At 38.0% G+C, this 27,821-nt stretch overlaps 1 protein-coding gene across 14 annotated transcripts in view; it reads left to right on the plus strand.

Moving 5' to 3' along the window:
• The window catches only part of PAWR (pro-apoptotic WT1 regulator), a 105,913-nt gene that overhangs the window by 19,327 nt on the left and 58,765 nt on the right, over nucleotides 1-27,821 (plus strand). For all 14 annotated transcript variants that reach the window (XR_011322579.1, XR_011322589.1, XR_011322583.1 and 11 more), the window contains exon 2: nucleotides 22,921-23,049. Coding sequence is in view for 1 of the 14 variants with exons in the window: in XM_069773429.1 (XP_069629530.1) it covers nucleotides 22,921-23,049 (129 nt within the window). In the remaining 13 variants the exon portion in view is untranslated. The remainder of the gene's footprint in view (nucleotides 1-22,920; nucleotides 23,050-27,821) is intronic.

Here is a 27,821-nt window from a genome sequence, read left to right on the forward strand (position 1 = left end):
TTAAAATATGTGATATCAGTACAACATTTCTCATTGATCATTGAGAGGATTTAATTCGTAGTAAATCTTTTTCCCAAAATAGAACAACAACAAAAAACCCCACTTACCGAGGGGAACAAAGAGAGTAACCCATTTGAAGTGCAGCTAGCAAGCTTCTAAAGTCCTTATTCTTTTTGTGTGTGTGTAATGAAGGAAGGTAGGAGGGTGGATAAAAAGCTAGAATAATCTTTAAGATTCAGTTTTAAAACTTATTTCTTAAAGGGGAAAGAAAAGGGCAGAGGGAACTGTATTTGAGTCCTTGCTTGGCTTGATTTAGAGCAAGTAGGTAGATTTTCTTATTTTGCAGAAGTAGCTTGCTTTTTTATTTCCGATTTGTCTCCTAACTTGAGCCTCCATTTGTCTTAGTGATTTGTTTCTGACTAATTTTTTTAATAGCCTGTTAGGTACTGTGTCTACTGCTGTAATGACTGTGTGATTTGTAGTTGTTCATTCTCTGCCGTAGCATCCAATTCAAATAAATGAGACTGTTTTCATTAGTATGGTAGCCATTTTATTCTTAAATTCACCATGACTCTTGGGTGTATGCTTTTAGGGATTTATTTCTTATTTATTGCTTTAGAACATCATTCTTAGTATGAATTTGCAATGTTTATGCAAAACTATGCTTGTAGGGGAATTTTTATTAAATTAACCTTTTGAAGTTTTAATGGGTTGTTTTTTTGAAAAACTCTGTGCTGGGACCTTTAAAATAAAACATCCTCTCAGACTGTGAATGCATATTGCATGCCTTGAACTTTTTTTTTTGTCTCCAGGTATGTCTGAGGTAGAGCAAAGGTCAAATGTTAACCACCTCCTCAAGTTACGTTTCAGATTAAGAAGACATGAATGTCAGGAATTTGTGGGATTGAGTTTAGTGAGGCCAGTAATGTCAAAGTATTAGTTGAAAATGTGAGGGGGGGAGAAGGGAATGTGGCAAGAGGGAGGGGGATATTTTGGAGATATTTAAATGCACTTCACCCAGAACAGACAACATGTTACAAGGGATCCCAGAACTGGTAGTGTTGGGATGGAAAAAGTGTGCATGGATTTTGCTTTTAAATTAAAAATTAGTTTATTAGTTGTGAAATTGTTTGGTTTTGAACAAAATAAGCATTTGCTGTTGTTTGGGTTTTTCTTGTTGCTCTTATTTTTGCTCAAATGTTTTAACACCTTTGGAAGTCTGCAATATAAATAGGTGGAAGTGTAATCACGGATGTTTAGTGTTTGGGTTTTTTTTTTTTTTTTTTAATTGGGAAGCTTTTCAAGAATGTGCTTATTTTCTGCTTAAATGCATTTGCTGCTTATAATTTTAATGAGTTTATAGATGAGTGCTTTTTACTTTCAAGACCAATCCTCTTCAAAAGATGGAACTGTCCTTGAAAGGTGGATTTATTTCTAAGAGCTTTATAAAAAGCCATTTATCTCCAGAAGGCTCTTTTTATTGTTCAGAACATAATCCTGTCCTCTGAAGATTTCATCTATTGGTCAGAAAGTTTTATACACAGCAGTTGGATTGAATCCTTTGATTTTTAGGGAATATTGGGTTTGAAGATGTCCAGCTCAGCACTATGGCTGAGTCAGTTCTTGCTGAACTATGGCTAGATGTCTGCTGCTGCCGTCAGCTGATCCAACAAGAACTTGTCAGGGTTTCAGTCCATGCAGTCGTGGTCCATTTAAACTTGCTTCTCTGTTGGAGTGACTTACGTTGTTGGTATGTCATCAACAACAGCACCAAAACCTGGACAAAAGATAACAAGAAGGAACAATTCCCACTCAACTATTAAAGTATTTGGAAGGAGAACTAGGAAGCAAAGTGGAGACTTTTTTTTAATTTTACTTTTTTTTTTTTTTAAGGTTTAGTTCATGCTACAAGATACTTCAATGTGCTTGTAATGAGGCAGAAGGAATTGTCACTGGCCATTTACTTGTTTCAGACATTTGGCAGCTGCCTAGTTAGTCCCCATAGAAAGCCCCTTGATAGTCATCCCTTGATAGTAAATGGCAAGGGGGAAAGGTGTTGTGAAGCCTACGTACTGGAAATCACAGTGCTGTACCTGCTGATAGGGTACTGTAACAGAAAATGCGTGTGTTACTTCCAGATGTTCTACTAGGAACGTTAAGTGCAGTTTGTTCTGAGAACCAAATAAAATTAAAATACACTGAGCTGTGTGCTTTTTTTACTGGAGCTTAGTTTGAAGGCAGCCTTTATTCCCAAGACAGGCTTTACTGACTTTATTTTGTGCTGCTATGATTTGGCCAAAGATTTTCATTATTTTTGTCTTTGGTTCCTAATTTTGGTAAAATACTTACTGTCAGTTAATTTCTGGCATAGATCTGCCTTTGTCAGTACACCCACTGCTTACTGTAGTTACTGACTGCAGGTCTATTTGTTTTCATCAAACAGCCTGTTCCTGTCTAAGTGGGACATTTGGGAAAATCTTGAGAAGTGTTGTGGTTTCCCACCCAAAACCAGGACAAGAAGTTACTTTATCGTGAAAATACAGTTGGCCTAATGTGCCTTGTTGTACACCAAATCATTGTGAAAAATAAAAATCAGAGGGGAAAAATGGGTATGAAGTCATTATTCCTGCAGGTTGTTCAATTACAGAGCTAGGTCTTATTCATGTGTACTGGAAAGACAATTGGACTCCGACATCCAGTATACCTTTTCAAATGGCCTTCATTGGACTTATTTCAGTGCCATGCAAAATGAGTAGCTAAAGCCTGCACTCGTGTGTTCTGTGGCTTCTCACTAAGATCATGCAGCTGTATGCAATGGAATAGGATCTGTAGAGTTATCTGTGAAAAGCATGCATATTGTCTCTTATCTTTAGAAGATGAGCAGGGCTGCCCTGTATATGGGTTGATAACTTCTTTCTTTATTGGGAAAGTAGTGGTAAAAGTAATCTTTTGTGGTTGTTTTTCCTCTACAGCTTTTAACCCATGAGTCTGATTTCTTTTTTCCTTAAATCTGAGAAAGTTGCCTCTCTCAGTAGTAATAAAGCTCTTACATATTCCATAATGGAAGGCCAATAAAAGAAGAGAGTCAATTAATATGCAACAGAAGGAAATGTAATGAAAGTGAATGCATTGCCAGAACACAGCAGAAAATAATTCATGCAAAGGAGAGAGATTTCTGAGTTTCTCAACTTTGATTTGAGTGAACCATCAGATCACAAATCCATTGGAACCTGACCTTCATTGGATTTGGTGCATTCAGAACTCTTTGCTCAATATACGGTCTTTGTCATAGGGTGTGATACGATTTGTGACTTGACTGTATATATATGTGTGTATATTATGTATGTAGCCAGTAGAGAAAGAGTTGGAACAGTAAAGCAGTAAAGAAACCTTTGGATAGGGCAGCTCCCTTCTTGGAGGTGGGTAACCTATTAAGCAAATGTTACAGGGAGAAGTATACATCTGTCAGTGTGCATTTTATACAGTCACTCTTTCTCCATTCTCCTAATGAATAATAGGATCTCAGTTGGCTGTTTCAAAGCCAGAAACTTTGGCTTTTAAAAGCTTTTCCTTTGCATATTTTAGGAGAACTTTTCTACACATTCTTCTTAACAAATGCATCTGATTGCTTGTTTGCTTGGATTTTTTTGCCCCCTAAATTGTTTGCTTGTGCATGTTTTTTTGGATGCATCTTTGGATTTGTGCCTGAATCCTTTTTTGCACAGAGCGTTGAATCACAGAACGCTTTGCCTGAATCATCTTAGGAAGGAAGTATTAAACTCAGCTGTTGCTCAAATGTAAGAAAAATAAAAGCCAAGTGGACCCTGAGATTTCCAGTTTGGGGGGGAGTGGGGAACAGGGCATGAAAAAGAAATCGAACCACCTCACTGGTTCTGTAAACGCATAAAATGTTGGTTGAAGGGGGCCTTTGGAAGTCTTGGAGCAGTACTTTTGGCAGCCCTTGATCAGGTCAGCCATGGCTTTGTCTTGCTGAAGCTTGAAAACCTCTTAAGGATGGAGGTTCCACTGTCTGTCTGAGTAGCCTGACCCAGCGCTGTGCTGCTCTCTCACTGAAATGTGCCTAGTGTCCAGTTGATGCATTTTGTACCCTTTGGTATATCATCTGCTGCTTCTGAGAGGAGCCTGTCTCCATCATCTTTGTAACCAACCTTCACATAGTTCTAGGTTGCTATTAAATTGCTCCTTGACTTCCTCTTCAGCAGACTAAACAAGCCCTGCTTTATGTGCTCTTGCTCTAGACCTTCTATAGTTTCTTTCCCTCCCGTTCACTTGGTTCCCTCATTTCAGAAATGCCTCTGATTTTGTACTTTAATCATGTTTTAATACAAGTAAGGGGAGTATAAGGCATTGTTTATTATTTTTTTGGGTTCTCCTTGCCCTTGTTGTTGGTGAGCAGAAGCATATCGGAGAAAAGTTTCTTTTTGCTGGTTCTCCTTACTGGAGTTTCTGGTCATCAGAAGCGTATCAGAGAGTGCCGTTCGGAGTTTTTTTTAAGGCAAAAGAAACAATGAAAACTACATTGAGACACAGATAATTCTTTCTCAGAAGCCAGTTAAAGTTTACATTTTTCTCAGATCCTTTTCTTTCCAGATGTTTCAGGGGCCTAAGGAGCTTAACTAACTCAACTGTTCTTTCAACGATGGAATCAAGACGGATCCAGAAAGGATATGTCCAATAGAGTAATTCTAAGTAGGAAATATTTTTTTAGGTTGTTCCTCATTCTTTAAACTGAAGCATTTTAATTGCTAACAGAACCAAAAGTATTTCTAGTAACAAAAATAGTCAGTGTTTATTTGGATAGATATGTATTCATGTATTTCTAGTATTTTAAAGAATTCTGCTATTGCTTGTAGGAGCCATCTAGGAGACTCATAATCTTGGTAAATTATGGAATGCACATACAAATGTATCTGTTCTCCATTTATAGATCGTTGAGGTTTAAATTTGAATGTGAAAACAGCATTAAATGTTTATTCTGACCAGTAGAAAAATATCATAACTTTTCAAGTCCATCCCAATATCTTAATCATTCTGGTAGTGTTTATTTTGATAAAGTTATTTGCTGCCTTTTTGCTGATAAGAAAAAATACTTACTCTAGTATTTTAACAAGAGTATTTGTTCTTTCTAAACATTTCTTAAAACTTTTAAGAATAGACTGGACCGCATAGTGTATGGTGGTTTGGGTTTTTTGGTGTTTTTTTTATTTTGTTTTTTTATTTTTTTTTTGTTTGTTTTTTTACAGGATGGTTTTGGAAGTTGAATGATGCTACTGTTTGTGAAGCATCACTTAGCTTGTTGTTTTCAAGAATAGTGTTTTATTTCCTTGGTTTCCTTTCAGAAAGCCAAATTCTAAATTGTGTGTCCAAAGAAATTTTATTTTTATTTTTTTAGCTTTGCTTAATGGACACTATGAATCTTCAAATATGTGGTTTCTGGTGGCAAAGTTCTTTGTTCCTGGGTTAAAAGTAAGGTCCATCCTTTGATTTTGATTTGACTCTTTAGTCATGCTGATATTAAACTTATACTTGGGCAATACAAAAATGAAATCTGCACTTGCTTTGTTAATCAGAATGGTGTGGAATGGCTTGTTTGTGAATAAAGTGCTTGGTCTAGTTGTGGAGCCCAAAAAGAATTTGGGGGAAGTTCAAAGTAATTTTGTCGTCCTAATACTTGTCAATGTTCTATTTTTACTTATCAGTAAAGCATGTGCTAGCTAGGTAACAAGAGGTGGCAACTGAGATGCCCAAAAGTCTTTTTCTTTGACAGTTTGAGGGAGTTTCTCAAGGGGCATGCTCAGATTGGCTCTGTCTTCCAGTAGTGAGTAAATGTGACATCCATAATGTAAAATTTGCGGATGGGATAAGGCTCAATAGTGTTCAATAATAATGCTAGAGTATTCGTAAAATCCATTTGATTTTATGGTCTCCTTCTCAGATAAGGCTAAATAAGATGTTCTTCCCCCCCAACTCTTTTTCTTTCTTTATGACTTCTGTGTAAGAAAAGTTGTTTTTTTTTTTTAAACTATTTTGCTGTTAAACTAAAGGCTGTGTGAGAATCCCCAGGAATCAGCCATTTCCCAAGAATGTGACTCCTGAAAGATGGTCTGTTCTAACATACTGCTGCTGCAGCCATGATGTGCTGCACGTCAGAGTAAATTAGAGCACAGCTTATTCATTCTCCTGCTAAATCACAGGAGTTGGATTTTGAATACCCATTACTCTTTATTCTTCAGACTTCATTAATAGTTTCGGACCACGAGTAAAGTTCTAGGTCACTGGCCCTTTCCCCGTTAGTGTTAATGGAGCCCTTTTTAAGTCTACTGGAATGTGAAGAATGAAGTTTTACTTCCTTTTTTGGGAACTCCTAATTTTTGCCAGTTGTATGATTGCTTCAAGCTTCTGCATTGCTTTAAGCAATAAAAGAGTATCACTAATTTATTTACTATGAATACTTAGAATTTACACCACAAAGAAATGACATTTAAGCCTTAGCCTTTCAGGAAACTAATTATCATGTATATGAAGATTCCCTAGAAGATGGGAACTGAATGCTGAGATGATGTGATTTAATGAGACTGTTTTAAGTTTCTTTTTTATGTTAAGGCCTATTTTTATTCTGATGCCCTACCGATAGGCTGAGGGGAAAAATCAGATTGGAGTGAACAAATAAATTATTTTAAGACAAGCATGTCTCAAATCCTATTAAAAAAAATCAGGAATTGCATTTGAAATAGAGATGTACAATTCCAGTCCTCAACGTAAAATTATCTTTTCAAATGTCAGTTTAAAACTAGCAGCTTCAAGTTCAAATATCATAGGATTTTACAAAGTTAGATTCCATAGTAGTTTTGAGACGTACAAACAGGTTTAATGTGGTTTAGAAACAGTATTGCAGTAAGTATTTTTCACTTACCAAAAACCCCCTCACATTATCTTATTAAAACGGACATTGCATGTTGATGGTTGTGTTTTTCTAGGAAAAAGATCAGGAGGAATGAGAATGTTCTCTTTTGTGTGTGTGTGTGTGTGTGTGTGTGTGTGACTGTATCCAAGTTACTATCCGTAACCCAGGTTTTGGTCTGCAGCAAACTAATTTAAATCCTCCTAGGAATGCATAATATCCTTGCCAAAGGGTTTCACAGAGCAGTTGAAAGCTGTGTTTCAAAATAGGCATTCTTTACAAATACTTCAATTAAAATTTTGTGTTTAAGAATAGACTATAATAGTGCATGTGCTTTGTGGCAAATAGAGGTAAATGTTTAGTCTGCACTGTTGAATAACTAAAAGCTCAGCATGGTTAGCTTTGCCAGTGGTGCAGCTGAGTCGAGGGTGGCATTTGAAGAAAACCACAAATTAAAGCACTGTAGGAGTGTAATAAATAAAACTATTGGATTGATTAAAAAGAAAAACAAAAAAAATTACATTTGTTGTCTCTCTTTTAAAAGATTATAAATAAGTATAATGTATCAAAGCCAGTGCAGTCGGATAACCCCCCAATGTTTCCAGCACTTGGCACCACACACACAGATCGATGGTTCAACCAGTGGCTTTCAGGTATTTCTTCTGGAAGCAGCATCTGTTACTGAGAACTGTGACCACTACGGAGTGGGTTGGACCTGTCCTGCTTCTGCCACAGAGATCTGCTTTGGACTTGGGGTTATGGTCAGCCATCAGCTATGATGGTGTTAGTTTTGTGCCTCTTGCTTGCCTTGCTCACTTAAAGTGGAGTTACTGATAGTGGGTGTGCTGTTAGCCTATGACAATGCAAAATAAGGGGTTTGTTTCAAGCAGTTGGTTTGGATACTTTAAATGAATCCTTTCAGTTCAGAGGTCTGGTAGCATAGCCTTGGCCAAGTGCTGCATTTCATTTGGAGGATCCCGTCTCACTTAAACGTGCCATTTTTTCATGAAACAATTATTTGGTCATAATCTAAGTCATGTTGTTTTGTCTTTCTGGTTAGATTGGTATTATTATGCTACATTGAGTGCTTGCCATTAGGAGCACATGTTCAAGAAATATTTCTGTTTTCTGCCTGGTGGAAACAGGAATAACTATTCATGTCAAAAGAGGATTTTCCAGGGAGTCAGTTCATCTCCAGTAAGGACAAACATTTGGAAATAAGCATGTCTGGATAACTTGCACTCAAAGCAATTGACCAAAGTAGTCTCTGGTCCAGTAATACTGATTTCTAAGAAACCTTGGAATACTGGATGAGTTTTCAGAGAATTTGAGTATAAAATTATGATTACAATTAAAAAAGCAAATCCAGGAGCATAAATCTAGATCAGCAGATGCTAGCCACAGAAGTCTGTTGTAGTCTTCTTGTGAGTAGCTTGTGTTAATAGGAAGGCAGAGGTTGGTAGTAATTTTCACTGAACAAGCAGGGAAAATGGATATGGATCACAGTTTCTTTGGTAGATACGACAGACTAGAAGTAATTGAAGTTACTGCTATGGTGCAGACAATTGGATAAGGTCAGGAGGGGAAAAACGCAATTTAAGAACTGATATTCTGTGCTTTAAAAAAAAAAAAAGAAAAAGTGTGTACATCAAAATTACATAAGAGCAGTTGTCTTCATTCAGGGAAACACTCCAATGATCGCAGCATCCTTTCTTCGCAGGGATGAGTGGGAATGTGTTTGAGAGCAAAGCAGGTGTAAAACAAACTTTTTGTTCCTTTTTTATACTGTTACCTTCCCAGATTAGAGCAGTATTCTGTTTAGGGAGTTCTTGATGTGTATGCCCATGTCTTCTGATGAAGAGCCAAAGTGTTGCAGTCCCATACATGCTGGATGGTGCAATCGCAGAATTACCCTGCTGCTTCTTACGCTTGCTTCTCCCAGTTTGCTGTGCAACTTCAGTTGGTTTATGTAGGACCTATGCATGAAGGTTGGTGGGGAGAAATACATTCTTGGTGCAATTTGTTACCCTTCCTTGTTATATGTGTTGCTACTGCAACTTTTCCTGCAAAGAGCGTACTGTTATAAAATCCTAGAAAATAAGGCTGCAGCAGACCTTGAATCATCTAGTTTGTCATCTTGTCCCAACAGGATCCTTGTACCTGTGTTATCCCTGACATTTATCTGACACTGATGTGTTCTTTAAGATCTCCACTGATGAAGATTGCTTTTCTAGGCAGACTGCTCTATGCCCTTTTTTTGTGTGTGTGGTTTTTTGTTTGTGGTTTTTCTGTGTAATGTATTTGTTGCTTTTGCAACAAAATCTTATTAAGTTAAATGAGATGTGTAAGTGAATCAGTTAGCATCCTGTTTGCAAGGTGATTTTTTGCTGTCACCGGCCCAATAGGTTGTTTATAATGTTAACTGGACTTCTGGGAGAAATCTTTTCTTGCAGCATTTCTTATCAGTGGTGAATGACTGTGAAAGCCTTTGTGGGTGTTTAATACGACAATGCATAGATGCACTTATGTCTTCCTTCTCACACATTCTAAAAACAGTCTTCAAATACAAACCATAAATTGAAAAGCAGCTACAGAAGAGAGCCAAAGCCTTTTATTACCCCAAATCCAGTTAATAGGGTACGCCTTTATATATAAATAAAGATAGTCAAATGTTAACCTAGCTGTTTCACATTTTCAGATTCACAGCCAGAAAAGATTCTAGGCCAGACTGATATTTCAGGCATAAACTACTACAGCTTAATTAACAATACATTCTTTTTATCTTATTACAAATCCTTGTCAGAATTACAAGACAAAAAATTATGGAAGTGTGAATAGAGCTCTAATTGTTTTAAGAAAAAGGAGTTCCATTTAAAAAAATGTGGAAAATTTTACTTAAAGCAGTAATAAGAGAATACCAGTAGTACACAGGGCGTAGTGTAATAGCTGTGTTACAATGTTTGTGGTCTTGATTTCAATGGATATTTCTTCCTAAAATTACTCACATATGTTAGCAGGAGAAATTACTAACATGAACGCTATGTATACAAGGCATACATATTTTAATGACATTTTTACATATCTGTGCCAAGAGAGGGGGTAATTCGATACAAATTTCACAAGGAGTTAGGCCAGGTCTAGCGGTTCCTGTCCTTATGCTATATCCCTTTTGTTCTGTGGGGACACCTGTTTTTATAATAGGGGAAGTGGCAGGTCTGAAAATAACATTTTTGTGTTTTGATGAATTAATTTACAGTGGGATCAGTTCCTGTATAGGTAAACGTTGTGCCAGGACAGAAGGATGGGCAGTGCAGGCTCCAGGATGAGCAGAAGATGAGGCTGGGCTGTTTGACCAGTCTGTAGGTATTTCTAAGTTCATGCTGTTTGTGGTGGAAAAGCCAGGTTAAGAAGTCCAGCCTGTCTCGTCTCTCCAGTCGGCTCATTTATATTTATGTTGCAGTTTTCTTTCAGTTACAAGGGCCTAGCTGTGTGTGGAGGCAAGCTGTAAGAAGGGGTATGTTAATCCGCTGTCCTTGATTCCTGATGGGCTTTTTTTTACCTTAGGAATCATAACATGAGGCTATGCTATTGCATGGCATGGTGGTGAAACTTCCAGTGGCTGGCTGGCTGAGCTCTGTAGTAGTCTTCTTGTTGCTACTTAGAGTATTAGCAGCTGTGCAGGTTACAAGGGGAAAACTGTTCTGTAGCCCATACAACCTGCAGGTTAAAGAAGTCACCTTGGCCATGTGTCAGAGCTCTGGAATCTGAATCAATAGTTTGTTTCCCCTTAGAAATAGATGGTGCTTACTATTATCAGGAACACTATTTATATCCCAAAATAGTTAATAATGTTCCGCATTAGTATGTACTTTTACATGAATACTTCAATATTTCTCTGGTTTGAATTGCTGAGGTTTTAATTTTATGAGAGTTTAACCTTTTCTATGTCCAGGCTGCTGTGGCTCCTTGCTTTTACCCGACTCGCCTGTGCTGACCCTGGGACTCATTTGATCCTGTAGTTAGTTAGACCAAGGTGTACAAAAGACTATTCACTTTTTCTGCTAGTAAATAAATTACCCTGACGCATTTTGCCGGTGTTAGGGGAGGTGATGCAGAGGGGGCTGGTAGATGCCCATGGGCAGGAGGGCGAAAGGGGGAGAGCTGGAGTATCGCTAAATGGCCACAGGCTAATTTAAGCAGTTGTGGAGCCTCAGCCCTTGTCCATCATGTTGTTAAATTTGTTAGGAATCTTGGGGGAGGGAGAAGTCTTGTTTTCTTGGCTGGAAAAAGCAATTGCGGGGGGCATGTGAAAATAAAAAATAGGAAGTAAAAATAAAATCAAAGCAATGCAGAGTTATTTCAGGGTCCAAATAACGTTTGGCTCAACTTGAGGGTGAAGGTTCAGTTCTGATTCTATCTGGCGTAGTTTCCTTTCTTTAAATTGTCTAGTGCCCTCATACAGTTAGTCATAGATATGCAGAGAGACTTTTTATTTCCACATTGTTTTAATAGTGTTTAAGAGACTTTTGGATTCCTTACTCTTCCAAATCTACAGACAAGAATCATGTGGTAGGGGAGGGGAAGGGTTTTAAATATTTATTGAACAAAAAGTTATTTTTATATATATAGCCTTCTGCTAATTTTTGTATCTTTTAGTGCAGGTGCTAAAAGGTTAATAGCTCGCCTATCACTCGTATTGTATCAAGAGATTTTGTTTCTAACCTAAAGCAATGTTAATTTCCATTTAAGGAAGAATGTCTGCAGGAGCCAGTGGTATTTACTAACTGGCCTGTGAAAACATTCCTTTTCACCCTCAGATGCTCACTCAGCCTTCTGTTTTCCAAGTGACATTATTACAGGCTTTAGCTTGTAGTCTGAGAAATTAAAAGCACGTTTTAATAACGTGAACAGAATCCTCAGTCCTGACTCCTCCTCGGATACTTCCTCACTTGCGTTCCCCTGGCTTGGATTGGAGTGCCAGTGTAGCAATGGCTGGGGGATTTGTTTTGTTGTTGCTGTTGGGTTTTGGTTTTGTTTGGTTCCCCCCCACCCCCGTTTACAACATGAAGACCCCTACTCTACCGGAGCATCGTTTTATCCTTGAAAGTTTTTTTCGTCATTAAGATTCTTAGTAACAGATTTTTTTTCTTGATTTAAAGTATCCTTTGGCTGTGCTAGGTTATTGCACGAGATGAATTGAGCTCTGAATTCCATCTCCAGCGTTGTCAGCTCATGCTAATTCCTCTCCTTGTCCCCTTTGGTCAGAGTGAAAGGCTGTGGGGCTGGACACATGAATGGCTCAGGGCTGCTCCATGGTAACGGTGTGAATGCTCCTGCCTTCTGCTACCTACGGGATATGTAAAATTGTTTACCTTGCACTGGGGGATGGTAAAGCTTGAATTACCTTGTGTTTACCACAGTTTGGTCTACAGAAAACAACGCATGTGAACAGTTACCATGGAGAAGACGATGCACGTTAATTTGTGTATCAGTCTTAACCTTAACCTCAGGCTCTCTTTACACTCAATAGAAAATGGGGGGAGGGCTGTCATAGCCCTTTTATTCTGTGCCTCAGCAAGGGAGACCCGTCCCAATGCCTTGGGTCTGGAGCACAGAGCAGATCCATGTCAGCATGTAACGAAGTTTCCTGAGCACCTTTAATGGGTAGATTTCTGAGTACTTCACAAAAGAGGACTTTACCCTTTATTCCTATTCTACAGTTGAGGAATGCATGCTACAGTTCATGTTATGAATCAAGATAACAAATGCTGTATAAGACGAAATCTTAATGATTTGCTTGAGCTGTCTGGCCTGAAAAGGTAGACCTGTTGACATGCAAAGAACTTCTTGGTTGCTGAAGACGTGGCCAAGACTTACGCTGTATTGCATGCAAGTAACTGTATAGCTAAAAAAACCCCAAACTCTATCAGTCTGTCAACAATCTAAAAAATACTAATGGAAAAATGCCTTTTTTTGTGCAAACTTTTTCTGCACTTGTGAATACAAGCTTTTGTTTATACAGCATTTACCTTGCTTTATTTATTCCTGCTTTATTCTGGTTTGATTTGCTGTAGATACACAATCGCTCTCTTAAGCAATGAGTTACACTAGTGTAAGGTTGCAGTGAGTGCAGTTGTTTTGAACCAAAGGTATGACGTGACTCATTCCTCCCATTACGATTCTATCCTACATTTCCTCACACCTAGATTGGTTTGGTTTTGTGTCTATGCATGTTCTTCTCTGTTCTGAGGTCACCATATTCAAATGCTACTTTTGTACTGAGGTACTTGAACCTGCTGGTACTGCTTTGTGGGCTTAAAGCATGCACATGAAATGCTCTTGAGCGATTAAGTCTTGTCTATCTGCATGTTCCCATCCCGATGTCTTAGTTTTCCTTATCTTCTGGCAGCGGAGTATGTCCAGCTCTGTCTTAGACCTGGTAATCAAAATGTGAAGATTTCGGGTGAGTGCTGCAGGGGAACTTAGGCAGATCGCTCTGACAGTGACAGAAAGACCACAAAAAAGTATAATGTGTAGTTTTGCTTCTCAGACCGATTGAAACAGCTTTGTCCTTTGCTTGCTTGCTTATTTTTGCTACTGTAATCTGTTTACTTGAGTAGCTCCCTCTCACCAGGCATCAGCTACATGTTCTTTCTATCATCCTTTCCCACAGCTCTTTCTGTCTCCCACGCTTTCTCCCCCTGACTCCTAAGTCAATACTATAGTTCCCTCAGTTCCTCACGGAGCCTTTGAATGGGAAGAGTCAAACACCTGCTGAGCTGGTTCAGGGCTGTGTACAGTGCAGACTGCTCAGGTGGAAGGGTAACTGCCTGCTTTGTCTGGCCCTTGAATTACTGTGGCAGCTAATCTGCATCTTTCACTTTTAGCAAACTTGAATACCTCCCCCCCCCCCCCCCCCGTGCAACTTTAATATCTTGAAGATAGTAATCTATTATTAAATATTATTTATTACTGCCTGGAATGCACTACCACCACCCACCTCGTCCCCCCATCACTAGTGAATTCAAAAAAATATGGGTACAAAAGAGCTGTGATTTCTGAGCACAGTTTCCATAAGAAGCAGGTGTACAAATGCTGGTGACAGAAGACTTTCATGCTGTTAGGGCATAGGATTGCAGTATGAGAACCTGGACTGGATTTCTATCAGGAGCCTTAGACATTGATATGAGCATTTATAAAAAAAACACCAATGTGTTGGCAGAGCCCCTGAGGAAGAGGTCTTCCTTCCAAATGCAGAGCTAAAGAATGATCTCGGAAGTCTAGGTTGGGAAACAGCTTCACAGCATTGTGTCTAGGAATAATTTGTAGGTATAAGGTGTTCTCCCAAGAAATACTTACAATATTGACTGCAGCAGCAGCTTTGAACTTTTTTGATCTTATCTGTGTATTGCCATCCTAGCAGGCTTCAGTACTACAGATATGCTTTGTCCGCCTGTATGGCTTCGATCAGTACTGTCTATTCCTGATATCAGTGCTGAGGGCTTTAAAAGTCCTTATTTATTGCCTTGAAAGTCAAATTCAACAGTTTTTATCCAGATATGTGCCTATCCTGTTTAAGGTGCTTTTTCAGTACTTCCTCTCCCTTTCTGCCCCATGGCTGAGTGTAGAGTCCTCATATCTGTCCGGTTAGAACAGTTACTTGTATGAGGACTAAAAAGAAACAGCTGGGAGAGCAGAGAAGCTGGTTGATATTTTTATCAGCTTTTCTACGGATTCAGAAGATCCCACTCCCAAATGAGAAATGCAGTGCAAGTCTCTGAAAGGCATTGTGCCGAAGTTTTCTTTTTCCCTTGGAATTGGTTCCGAGTCTATTGTCGTGGCTTGTCCGTGCTCGCTTGGTTGTCAGCAGCCTCTTTGGCTTTGTTTAGTTTGACCAATCCCACACCCACTGTGTGTAAACACTGAATGAGATTCAGTTAGGTAGAAAAAGAAAAATGACAATTAGCCTGTTAAGCAAGAGAGCAGAAACCTATGAAGGCACTGTACTGCATTTTTTTTAAAAAACCCCACTTTAAATGCAACCTGATATTCAGACAATATAAATTGCTACAAACTGCATGCTTGAGAGGATAGGATAGTTAGAAATATAGTACACTGATTAACCTGTTTGATCTCCTTTCAGAACATTCCTCAAATACTGATCTCATCTTTATTTCTTTTTAGAAATACCATAGATGTACTAGGGAAGAAAACAGGAATTAGATGCCTTCTATGTTACATGGTCACATTAAAAGAATACTTATGTTTTGAAAATAGTGTGCTAATCTTCTCCAAGATTTGTTTCTCTGCTGTTCTTTCGACTTTAAAGAGAAGGGTGCTCAATCTGTATGGTCTTTATCTACATGACAATACATCTTTCTTGCTTTTGGAGCATTGTTTCTATTTGCTTAGTTTTGGCAGAAGTACATGGCAATGGAAGTCAAAATGATGGTGGTTACAGGCATTTTAACTCCATTTTCTAACTGTTCTTTGAGTGGCTTTTGTTCAGCTTTTGTTCCCAGTGGGTAAACTGCTCCCGTTTCAGATAGTTTACATGCTCTCTAATACCAGTATCTCCCAGAATCCTATTTAATACAGGAGCAATTTTTACAAGAAAGATAGCATAGGCAGGCATCAAGTCTGTAAACTATAGCACCCAGGACGAGTTCTCTTTTCTGTTCTTGCAATCTGTGATTGTTGTTTCCTAACGTGTATGGCATGATGCAAACTGAGAACTATTTCTTCTGTGCAAATATCCTCAACAATTCTCTTTTTTCCTCCTGGCTGAACAGGCAAACTTTTTTTTGCCAGTTTTTTTTCTGCTCAGCCACTGGTCTGCAACCTTCGTATTAGGTAGGATGCATCATTTCAGAATGTTAATTAGGAGGCTAAGGAGATGGGTTTGGTGACTGACTCCACTTTGGAGCAACTTTTCATGTGTGTGATTTTGGGGAGCATTTCTGTAACTTTTAGATTTGGTTTGTATGTTCAATGCTATTAGTGATTTCTGTGTACAGAATGTAGTGTTCATTAACACTATACCAGATGTAACCTATCAGCAGAGAAAGGAAAAGATGTCACTAGCAAAACTTGATTAGAGCATAGAGGTAAGAGCAGTGTGCAGAATTTCAAAGAGGAGTGGGATGTTTAATTTCACTCTTCTAGCACATAGGGCTGTGCTGTATCTGAAGTCTGGGCCCTGTAGTTCTGCAAGTCAGATGGGCTGGAACTGCCTGTGGAGCATAGTGACAGCAAGAAGAGGATTTGGCTGCTTTTCTCTTAGCCTCCTTACTTGCTATTGTTTTTTTATTTTCTTTTTAAGAGCAAGGCATTGGTGGTGCTTTTGGATGAGTTGTCATTATGTTTGTATAATAATTTCCCCATGGAACAGGTGTCACAGTTTGACTTCTTTGCATAATGATCTTCAGTCAATTCTGCTGCTCAGTACTTCCATTCTTAGATGGTGATCAATCCCAAAAGGCTCTAAGATGCTAACTTTGACTGTAGTATTAAACAGTTTGGTGCTTAATTCTGATAGCTTGCCAATCCATATTTTTTATTTTGTTTTTTTTTCCAGAAGGATTTTAATAACGCTAGATAGCTTGTCTTTTGCAGTTTCTTTTGTATCCCTGGCATTCTACTCTGTGACTTTAATATTAATATCACGTACTAAGTAGTTAAATTGAGCATTTCCACCAATCATTCGTGACAAGCCTTGCGATAAAGGATTTTTTGGCGATTAGTTTAAGTTAAACATTTGACTTCTGAACTCATTCTTGTGGTATGTTTGAAGACAGTGGTGGCCAAACAGTGTATTTTGCTGAATAACAAACTGCAAACATAGCTGCTTTTTGTTATTATAATGAAGGATAATTGACATTCTGGTGTTGACGTAGTTGATGTTTTACTTAAAGCTTTAAAAGAATTCAAAGTACTTTGTTGTTTTGCTCTAATACAGACAAATATGTTGGGTTTTTTTCCCCAGAAACATTTCTAAGTGGATTTTAAGACTGCAAATTTGTATTTGCTCTGAAATACAATTGAGTATACGAAGTAGGCACTTGTAAATTCTCATTATGGGTGAGAAAAGGATAGAGTTCAACCAAAATGTAAATGTGACTTATAATCGTGAATGCTATGAGTTTTGTAGAGCAAGATGTGCATCTCGCTGACCTCTAAGTGATGCTCATCTTTTTGGATTGCTTTGTTGGCAGCGCTGTCAAGGATGAGCGCATCCTATGGCTGCAGTCAGCTGTGCCCACCTGCTGGTCACTGACCCATTGCTGCATTCAGGTCTCTTTTGATCTCAGATACCAAAGATTCCTGCCTTTACTCTCTTTCTGGGTTAAAAATCCATGCTTGTGATCATGCTCATTGTTGATATTGGACTGCTCCATTTGGGTATATAGACCTTCAGAAGTGCACAAAGATTGTTCAGATAAGGTGTTGGAGTTCAGTACCCTTTTTTGGACTCTCTTAATCTGAGAATTAAGGTCAAGTATTCTTAAAAAAAATAAAATCTTTTACTGGGTAGTCCATACCAATAAAACTGTTTGTAGATTTTAGATAGTTCCTATGAATAACATTAGCTCTTTTCACCTCTGTAAGGATGTTTTCCAACTTGTAAATTAAAAGCACTTAGGCAAGCTAAACCTGATGAAAACCTAGGGAAAAAGACGCACTTTTTCCAATTATCTCGTTGTTCTAATAAAAGAATATATTACTATAAACCCGTTTTACTTAAATATTTTGGGTATTGTCTGGACACTGTAATAAAAGTGTGTTTAAAAAGTATGATTAAAAATAGTGTTTCTGAAGGGGAAATGTACTATCATCATTGAGGTTTGGGATTTTTGCTTGTTTTGCTGTGTATTTTGGGAGGTGATGACAGAAATGTTTGATACTGTGCAAAGAGGTAGGAAGATGGTATTTAACAGATATCAGAGCTGTGCATGGTAAAAGCAAAGAAGCATTTGGTTCTCAGTGCTGCAGTAAGAAGACTGATTATAAAGAAATGATGTGTAAAATAGCAATCTTTTGTTTGCAGTTAACTTTTGCAGGCTTTTCTGAATGATCAGCTGAGGGGAAAAATAGTTTTGATTCCCAAAATGTATTTTATTGTAGTTAATTGCCTAGTTACATTTTTTTCAGAGTTAAAAACAGTTCTTGTGTCTTGTCTTGTATTTCTACTGTCGAAGGTTTTAGGAAATATTTACATTTAATGGAAACCTTTGCACTTACCCAGCATCTTGATACAAACTTGTGGTAGTGCATTTTGAACTCTTGCTAAACATGGAAAATGTCCTTGAGGTAAAATTTATTATAAAAAAATTTTTTTTAATTGTTCAAAGTCGTTTTGGGGCAGTGGGAAGAGGGTTAGATTTGTTTCCTCTCCTAGATTGTTAGCATGGTTAAGAAGCTAAAAAAAAGTCAAGATAACTGATGGTGCTTGTGCTGTAGAGATTCTATTTATTGCCAAATGTGAAGTTGAACACACGGTTTTACTGACAGTATCTGCTTGCACATCTTGCTACACTGGTTAAATATATTATCTCAAGTGCTCATCATTTTAAAAAAGCTGATGTAGCGCAACCATTCCTGGAGTTTTGCGAAATAAATAGTTTGAATGGGCTCGTATCTGGTTCAGGCAAAATCAGCTGGGGTAATTAAAACTGCTGAAACTAACCTGACTGACCTTTCATGAAATGAACTGGGAAGTTCTTAGATATGTGCTTGGCCAGCAGAAGTGCAAGGCAAAAGCAGGTTGGTGCAGGAAGGGGGATGGGGATGGCGACATTTTGACTCAGCACCATTTCTTGTGGCGAGAGCAGCTTGTGTGTGCTCAGAATGTGATCTTTCGCATGTAGGAGTACTGCTTGTTTTCATGGAAAAGACAGTCCCTCCCCAATTTTTGTTTGTTCTTAGCAATGCACAAATGTTTATAGGAAGCAAAGCAGTGAATCATTAGAAATGTTCTTTGTACAACGTCTCCTTAAACTGCAGGCTGGTGGTGCGCTGGAATGTGGGGATATCTTTGTGGCTGTTTCTTTCATCAGTCTGATTCTTTTGAAAGCATCTTATTCTGCTTGTATTTTCCATACTGGAGGTTTACAGAAAAATGTTTATACTACAGCTTCAAACATTTACTGAAATGCTAGAAAACCTAAAGAATTTCTGTGGATTCCTTATATTAAGATCAGATGTGGGAATGTCACATTGAATATCTGCTGTACAAAACTCAGATGATTTTAATGGAAAATAAGAATCTGAAATGGTATGTGCCTAGCAGCAAAATAAAAAAGCAGGGGGAAGGGAATGGACAGAGAGAATTATATAATGGGTCAGAATTATACCTCGGTGGTTACAAGTCCATTTCTCTGCTGTGCTGACAGAGAAAGTAATTACTGCATTTATGTCTTTTTCAATGATGTGAAACTAGTTTCTAAAGCAAAGTGCAGCAGTTGAGAGAAGCCTGCAATGCAAGCGACACAGTAATCCATCTGTCTGAAATGTCCTGTGGGCTGAGGCAGTTTCAGCTGCAGGGCAGTTTGAACAAAAATGGGTATTAAAGTGTGTAACAACACTTTGGACATTTTTAATTTTTCAATAATAATTAATCTAGCAACTGAAACTTGGCTTTTATTGATTTTTATTACTCTAAAAGTTAGTTTAGAATATAAATAGCATTAAGATTAGCAATCTAACTGAAGCTGATGGAGAACTGCATAAGCAGGATATTGAATGTAAAGTAGTATTTTGCGTAAGAAAGCCTGTTTCATCGTGAGGCAAAAGAAATGGATTTCCTTATTAAGGCTAATGATTATTGAAACAAAACTTAAGAACTTCAGTAAAAAGAAGTAAAATGTTAAAATTCCGTAGTTACCATGTTGACTTGTGCTCAGGAGGCATTTCATGGACCTGGTTTACATTAGTGTGCGGGTATGTGCCTGTCTGTATGTTTGGAAGGGGAACATAACCTTTGTGTTTGGGAAACCACAGAAGGTCCTTGACAGTGACTAGTAATCTGCTTTAGGGCAGGAAGGCATTGGCAACCCTAGCCAAATGTGCCACATGGGCTGCAAATGGTGAGGATCAACCTGTCCATGACTCTTCTACCTCATCTGTAACAAGTGATAAAAACCCGCTGCTTCTGTGGTTCTCACCACTCAAACTTGTGTTGGACCCAGCTGGCTTGGTGCCTGCTCCCGTGAGGGGAAACGAGTGGGAGCAAGCCCCAGTAGCCTTTAAAGCAGAGGTTATATGCTCCAAATTAGATTTACATGAACTGCTTATCTAACTGGTCACTGCTTGGGAAGAAAGCCTTTAACTTTGGAAATACAAATTATTTGGGGGGGTTGAATACCTTTGGATGGTATAGATTAGCAGTCTTTTGTGATCTTGGACCTTCCTGAGAAGAAGGGAAAGGGTGGGAATGGACACTGCTGGCAAATCCTAACTGAAATGCTTAGTTTAAAATTTCGTGGCTGGAAATTTCGTATTGGATGATGACATGTTGTTCCTGTCCAAAACTGCTAAGAGAATAGTTAGTAGCAGGTGATCTTATATCGAAAGAGAGAAGAACATTCTTCCTCACAGATGTAATTGTATTCAGAGAAAAATATTTCTGTGGAATGCTGATGGTCTCTGGAAAGCTTGTGAGAAGCGTGTATCTGAAGAAGGAGAGAATTTGTGAAGAAAGGAGCACTTGTCTACTTAGTCGCCACAAAGACTTTTTTTTTTTTAACCTACGGTATTGTAATTTGAGCTTTATGCTTCTCCTTAAAGAATGTTGTTCCCTGAAAATGCAAAGCTTTTTTGAGTTGTGTGAAGATTACTGGTCTCTTCTGTCTCCAGTCGTTTTTCTCCTACACTTGTTAGAGGCTGCTATTTCAAACTCATGTCAAGCTATCTCTTTCCTTTGAGTTTATCTGGGATCTCCATTCTCTTACATGAACAACTTAGAGACCAGAAGAACAATCCAGAAGTTTTCCTGTTTTTCTAACACAGTATCATTCTTCATCTGCATGACATTAGTCTTATGTGCTGCCTTCTGTGAGCCTCGTAGTTCTTTTGGAACAAGACTGGTTTTGTAAGAGCTGAAGATTACTCCATTTCTTGTCACAGTAGTGGCTCATTATTTCTTATTTTGTCACTTCAGAATGGATTATTAGGATAATGGGATAAATTAGGATACAGGCTTAAGCTTATGTAACCAAAATTTTTAAGCCTTGCAGTTGATAAAAGATAGAGGATGTTGATTTAAAGATGATCTCCTAGAATGTGCCATGGCAGTTTTTTAAAGGCTTTGTTAAAAATGGACCTGAGAGAACCAAATTAAATACTTATTTATAATTATTTTATTTGAAAAGACCACTTACTGAAAGTCTTTTTGAATGTATAATGATTCAGCTGTAATCTTTCAAATATGCCTGTTTCTAGTGATAGAAGTAGACAGGTCTACACCAGTTGCATTAAAATGTTGGTTAGAAGTAGACTGGTGAAATTGCATTAGTATTCTGCCATGAGTGCTGTGAAGAATTTAAATGGCCTTTATTCAGGTTCACTTATGTTCTCTTTATTATGTTCACTTATAGAAACATGTAAGTTTCTAGTTTGTCACTAGAAACATGTAAGTTTCTAGTTTTATCACCATAGTGTTTGCTTTGGAGCAGCTAAAGTTTTTTACATGCTAGTGCTATTTTCAACTAGTAAATAACACTGGTTTTCTTTTTAAAAAAACAAAAAAATACTACATCTAGCATTCTTATTATATGCTTTTGACTAGTTTTGTATCCCTTGGATAAGATATCAGAGGTCGTCAGTATCTAAGCCTCAGAATAGTGATTTTGGTTTTTGTGCATTAGAAACTCCCATTGAAGTAATTTGACATTCATCTTTGTTCTCTTGTAGCCTGTTCTCTGTTTCCCAAGCAATTGCACATTAATCTAGAAGCTTTTTCTGAGGTATTAGAATGGTTAGTTCCCTGTGTTTTTGTAACTAGGTCTCACACACCTCTTGTTTTAATGCAGAATGCTGGCAAATAGCTTATGATGTTGTGGTCAAATTTTTTGGGACCTTCATGTCTGCTTCAAGCTGGTCTTCCAAACATGAGATTGTGGGTTTTTTTCTTTCTGTAAATTTGTGTACATTAAACTAAACAGTCTAGCCATAGCTGACCTGGTCCAAAGCTGGTTGAGTCCTCACATTTCTACGTTGGCCTCAGTGTGACTTTGAGTTAGAGCAGAGGCAGTGTTACCAATATTTATTTATTTATTTACTTTTCCTGTCTCTCACCTGACAACAGGCAGTGCTGTAGAAACTTAATCCTTTTGAATCAAGTATTTCAGCAAATCTAGTACGAAACATTTGTGTTGAAGAGCCAAAATGTTATATATGTGTTAATGGTTAGTAATTAATGACTTTCCAACTAATTTAAAAATGACTAATTTTCAATGGTAAATTTTCAAAGATAAAACCAAAAATAAGGAGAGCAAAATTAAGATGGGTGAGACTGACACTTCAATCTCAGTAGATGCCACTTTGTCAAAAAAGATCAGCTGATGAGTATAATTAACTTTTTTTCCTTTTCTGTACTTCCTCAAAATCTCTTATGTAGTGGTAAAATTATTGGTTATGACAAGCGGGATTGTAGAGTCCTTCAAATAGAAGGGACCTCAGGTATAGTCCAAGCTCCTGCTCATAGCAGGATTAGCACTGAGCTCGGACAACGTTGCTTAAAGCTTTGTCAAGTTGGATCTTGATTTGATTATTTCTTATTTTTGTGATTAAGAAAAAGCAGTTAGTTGTCAAACTTTATTCTTGTATTGGAGAAATCAATATCCACAGAAAGAAAAGCATTTAAACATTTAATTAAACTGTTCTGAAATATGAAATTAATCTTTGAAAATATTCACTGATGCATGAATTTTGTGAAATATTGGAAGCATGTGAAGCAACATAGAAAAAACTATTTTATAACTGAATATTTCTGGTTTTAGAGCCTCGATGAGTATGAAGATGATGAAGCAGGGCAGAAGGAGCGGAAGAAGGAGGATGCTATTACCCAACAGAATACGATACAAAATGAGACTTCCAGTGGAGATACCCCTGGCTCATACTTATTACAGGTGAGATCTTAACACTTGTTCATTTTGATATTTTACTCGGTTTTAAAACTCTTAACTGCTGCCTTCTTTGTATTCCTACTTAACAGTAAATTATACCCTATATGGAAACAAACATGAAGTTCAGGAGTTGTCACATTACTAAAAACAGGGTGTGAGGTTCCATTCCCCAAACTCAACACTACTGAAAACCAGTTCTGACAACAGAATCCTCTATTTCTGTAGGGACTTTGAAGGTAATGGTGTTGATGTTCACCATAGAACTTACTATTTAATGAGAGGAGGAGAAACCTGGAGGTTCAAGTGAAAAATACTCACGGGTTTAGAATATTCAATTAATTGGAGGTAGACTTTTCAGATTAAGACCCAATTTCCTAATTTAATTTACTGTGAATTAACAAACTTCTAATTACTGATTCTGGGACTGTAACAAACATGCACACTCTTAGGGAAGACACCCCTTGCCTCTGTGAAATCTCTTCTTTTTCTTTGTTCTCCAATCCCGTCGCCAAAGGTTACACTCAGTCCTGCAGCCCCCGCCTCCATCAAAACATTGCCAGTTATGCCCAGTACACCTCTCCTGCATACTATACTACCTGTGGCAAATGTTCTGCCTCTTTCTATTTGTGCCCTTAGTCTCTTTAGCCTGTCTTGTTTCTCCTCCCTTTCTGTTACCTAACAGCATGTGCAAACCCAGCTGTACACACTGAGGCTATCCAGCTCTGCCTCTTGACTCTGTTAACAGAGGCAATAGCACATGCATAGGGAGAAAAATATATGATAAGAGCAAGCACATGGTCATAGTTTTCAAATCACCCGTAACCAGAGGGGGCATCACTGAATTTAGTGGGTCTGGATGCGCTTTCCTTCTAAAATTTTGCCCAGTCTTTCATATGCTCATGTTAGTGTTTAACATTCAGAAGAGCCTATGGCAAAGAAGTCTACAGCTTAATTACCTGGAATGTGAAGAACAGCCTCCTTTTTGTTTAAGTTGAACCTGTCATTTGCCATCTGTTTCCATGTGATTTTACGAAGGTGTCCCAGTGGAAGACATGGGGAACAATTGCTTCCTCTATATGCCTGAGTGCCGCAGAAAGAGCTTGGCCCCTCTCAGCTGCCTTTTCTCTAGGCTGAAGAATTCTATTTTATTTAGTTGTTCCTTGTACAGGAGATATTCAGTAACATCTTGTACTTTTTCCGGTTTGACTATGTTTTATTTGGGATCAGTAAACAGAACTGAAGAGTTCATTCAGTACAGCATGCAGTTGTAGAGTGATTTAATAGTGGTTTTTGTTTTGTTCTCTGTTTCTTTCCTGACAATTCCTGATACCTGCCTGTTTGTCTGCTGAGCACCAAGTTTACTATTTTTGTGTGTGTCTACTCTAACATTTTGGAGTTATCAGTGATCGATAATAACAAGCTCAGAGGCTGATGCGTATGCAAATTAAGAAGCATTTTTACCTTTTTTTCTCGCTTTGTGCTTATGTACACCAAATTTCATCTCCTGTTTCACCTCCTAGCTACTCCAGTAGAGAAATCCTGCATGTTTTCACAGTTGACCCTTATCTTTTCTGTTCTGAATAGCGTCTGTGGACATCTCTGCCCCAAATAAACTGAAAAGCACAGGTCCCTGACCAGGTTCCTGTGGAAGTCTTTTGGGTACTCCCATCCACTGCGAAAGCTGACCAGTAGGGTCCACCATTGTTTCCTGTCTTTTCACCAGTGACTTATTCACAAAAGGATGTTGGCTCTTATTCTAGTGTAGCTTAATTTCTTTAAGAGGCTTCGGGGAATGCCTTTTTAAAATTCAGTAGGCTGTCAACCAACTTTCTCTTCTGGACATTTTTTTACTTAAAAAAGCTGTATTAGATTTGTAAAGTGTAGCTATTTTACAAGTGCCCTGGTGACTCTTCCCACAGTGTATCGTATTTACTCACTTATTCCCTAACTGTTTTAGACTTACTAGCACCACTTTATTCAGTATAAATATCAAGTTTACTAGTCTGTAGTTCTCTGGTCTGCTTCAAAATCTTCTTAAAGATGGTGGTTATGTTAACCACTGATACTAGGGCAGTTTTAAGTGACAGATTGTATAGGATCTTGAGTAGTTTAGCTATTACATTTTTCAGTAACATCAGTAGTTTCTTCAAAGCTCAAGGAGTCAGTACCTTCTCATTCTGGCAACTAGCTGCTTTTTCCATTTTGTTAATTTGTTTTTAAGTTCTACCAGTGCTTCTGTTTGAAACAGACCCTTTGAGTCTTCCATGAAGAAGTGCTCTGATGTGAGACCCTTACCATGCTTTTCCGTGGTGAACAGCAACAAAAATATTTCTGCAGAGAAACTGTCTCCTCTGCTTGTGCCTCTTACAACTTACCTATTGTCTTTGCAGATTCTTTGGCAGGATTCCTCGTTCTGAAATGTTTTTTATGCTTTTTCCAAGTTGTTTGTTAGACTCTTTCTTATTGTATCCACTCTGGTTTAACTTCTACAGCAAATATTCCAAAAGTTGTCACTTTTAGTTTCCCGTAGTGGTATTATTACTTAGTGCTTTGGCTGTATTCCCATGCCCTGTTTTTTTAATCCATATTTTCTATTCTTCTTGACCAACAATCTCAGTTTCTATTTACCAGGCTGTCTGTATTAATTGTATCCCACATGGTTCCAAGTTTGTCACCTCTGTATTCAAACAGGCACTACTTAGTGACAGGACACCCCTGCTGTGCCCTGTCAACAGACAATACAGAAGAAAGTCCCAGGCCTCAGATCTGGCAAAGACCCAGGGTGGCACATGTACAGAACAGATGGAACCTTAGAAAGTTGTAGCTGCTAAGACTTAATCAGTTTATTACTGACTCGTGTCAACTCGCTTTTTATTAGAAGACTTACAACTTGCCCAATTTGAACAGAATTTGACAGTGTTCTTTCGGTGTTATTTGATGACTTGGTTTCCTTTTGATTCTACTCTATGCAAGTTAAGCCTAATTCTGTTCTTAAAAGTAGAGTTCATGTTTTGGATCAAGAATTCAGTCAGTTCTAGTTGCCATTGACCAATATTTATTCTAGTTCTATCTATTTCTTCAACTTCTATCTACTAAGCAGAATAAATACATTTCTGTAGTTACAGATGTTTTCACTGATTTGTCCATTTATTACCATTTTAACAAATCTGTAAATGTATAATTACTGTGACTATGGTGAACAAGACAGTTATTGACTTCAAGTTTGATGGGCAAATACATTGCTAATAAGGTTTTATTTCCAATCCTTAACCTGATCTTTCAGTTCTACTGTAGCATGTTCAGAAGTTGCTGTTCTCCTTCTCATGGGCAAAATACACATTTTTTTGAAAACTCTGGCTGAATTTGAAGTCCTTGATCCAAAGCACAGAGATAGAAGATTTGTTTAAGAATAGGTCTAAAAATATACCAGACGTGAGAGTATTTTCCCTGAAGCAGAACTAAGCAGAAATCAGCTTCTCAATTATTTTATATTGGAAATACGGCAACCTTACAAGCACTGAAAAACAATTACAATCAGAACTGTTACTTCAGCAAAAGATACTGTGGAAAGCCACACCTCACCAGGTGAATCAACACTAGATCAGCTCCCAAACACAAGTGTTACATCTGGCTCTGACTTCCTTGCTTTATTTTCCTCCTATTTTTCATGCTGCAATTCAGTGGTTCTCAGCTTGAGTCACAGTGCTGTGGACTACTCATTGATGTGTATGGGGATGCAGACTGAGAGTGATAAGTTACATGTAATGAAGCTTAGAACTCTTACAAATTAGCTAAAAATTTGTAATGCTAAGGCCAAGCATAGTTAAAGTTACTACTTTAACTAGGAATCAGTGGAGTTTGGCAATTATATAAAACTAGCTCTTGCTTAGCAGAGACGGTAAAATTGAAAATGTTGTGAAACTATTTTGACAGCAATGTCTTTCTTGCAGCTGGACAGAAACGATACTGTGTTCAGGGTAATGAACATCTTCTCTCTTCTTAATTGAAGAAAGTGTTAGTATATATGCCGTGTAAAGAAAACTTGCATCAAAGAACCTACAAAATTTGGCTGGAAAAATAATTGGTTTACTGATGATTTTTTTTTAAGTCTCTTGGAGGACTTGCTGAGTTCCAGAATGTGGACAAATGCTAATATTGTGCTAATGCTCAAAAAACCCCCACCAAAACCCACCATATGCAAGGCCTTAAACTTTACATCAAGGCATTCAGGTTGTGCTGATACCATGGTCACCTGCCTCCTGGAATTCAGTTGTTTGGAGAATATTTTAGGAGACTAGATGCATAAATATGTGCCCTTCTTGGTGTAATCCTGTGGCAGTAGGGTTAACATAACTTCCATGTCATTATAGAAGAGATACCTGAGTGTGATAACATGTTGTGGTGTCTGTATTACTTTATGGTGTTCTTGGAAAATTGGGGAGCAAATTGGGAAGGCTGAGAAGATTAATCCAAAGCCAACATAAAGCCTTGCAGTGGGAGGCACGTGTGTAGGTCCTCCATCCCTTAAAATCTTCAATTCACAGCTAGCTGTTTTTCTGGAAATTATGCCATAATCACACAGAACTGTCATTCTCAATACCTTGGAAGGAGTTTGAAATCCTTTGCTTCGTGTTGTCTTTAGTTCCTTTCTGCTCACGTTTTATTTCAAATGTTGTAGTGTCTATGAACGCTAGCTGTTGTGCTGTGCACTGTATGAACACACTGCAAAAAATTTCATCAGCTGTGAACTGTTTGACATGTAAGGGTAAGATAAG

Source organism: Haliaeetus albicilla, chromosome 28 (genome assembly GCF_947461875.1).
Source record: "Haliaeetus albicilla chromosome 28, bHalAlb1.1, whole genome shotgun sequence".
Lineage (NCBI taxonomy): Eukaryota > Metazoa > Chordata > Aves > Accipitriformes > Accipitridae > Haliaeetus > Haliaeetus albicilla.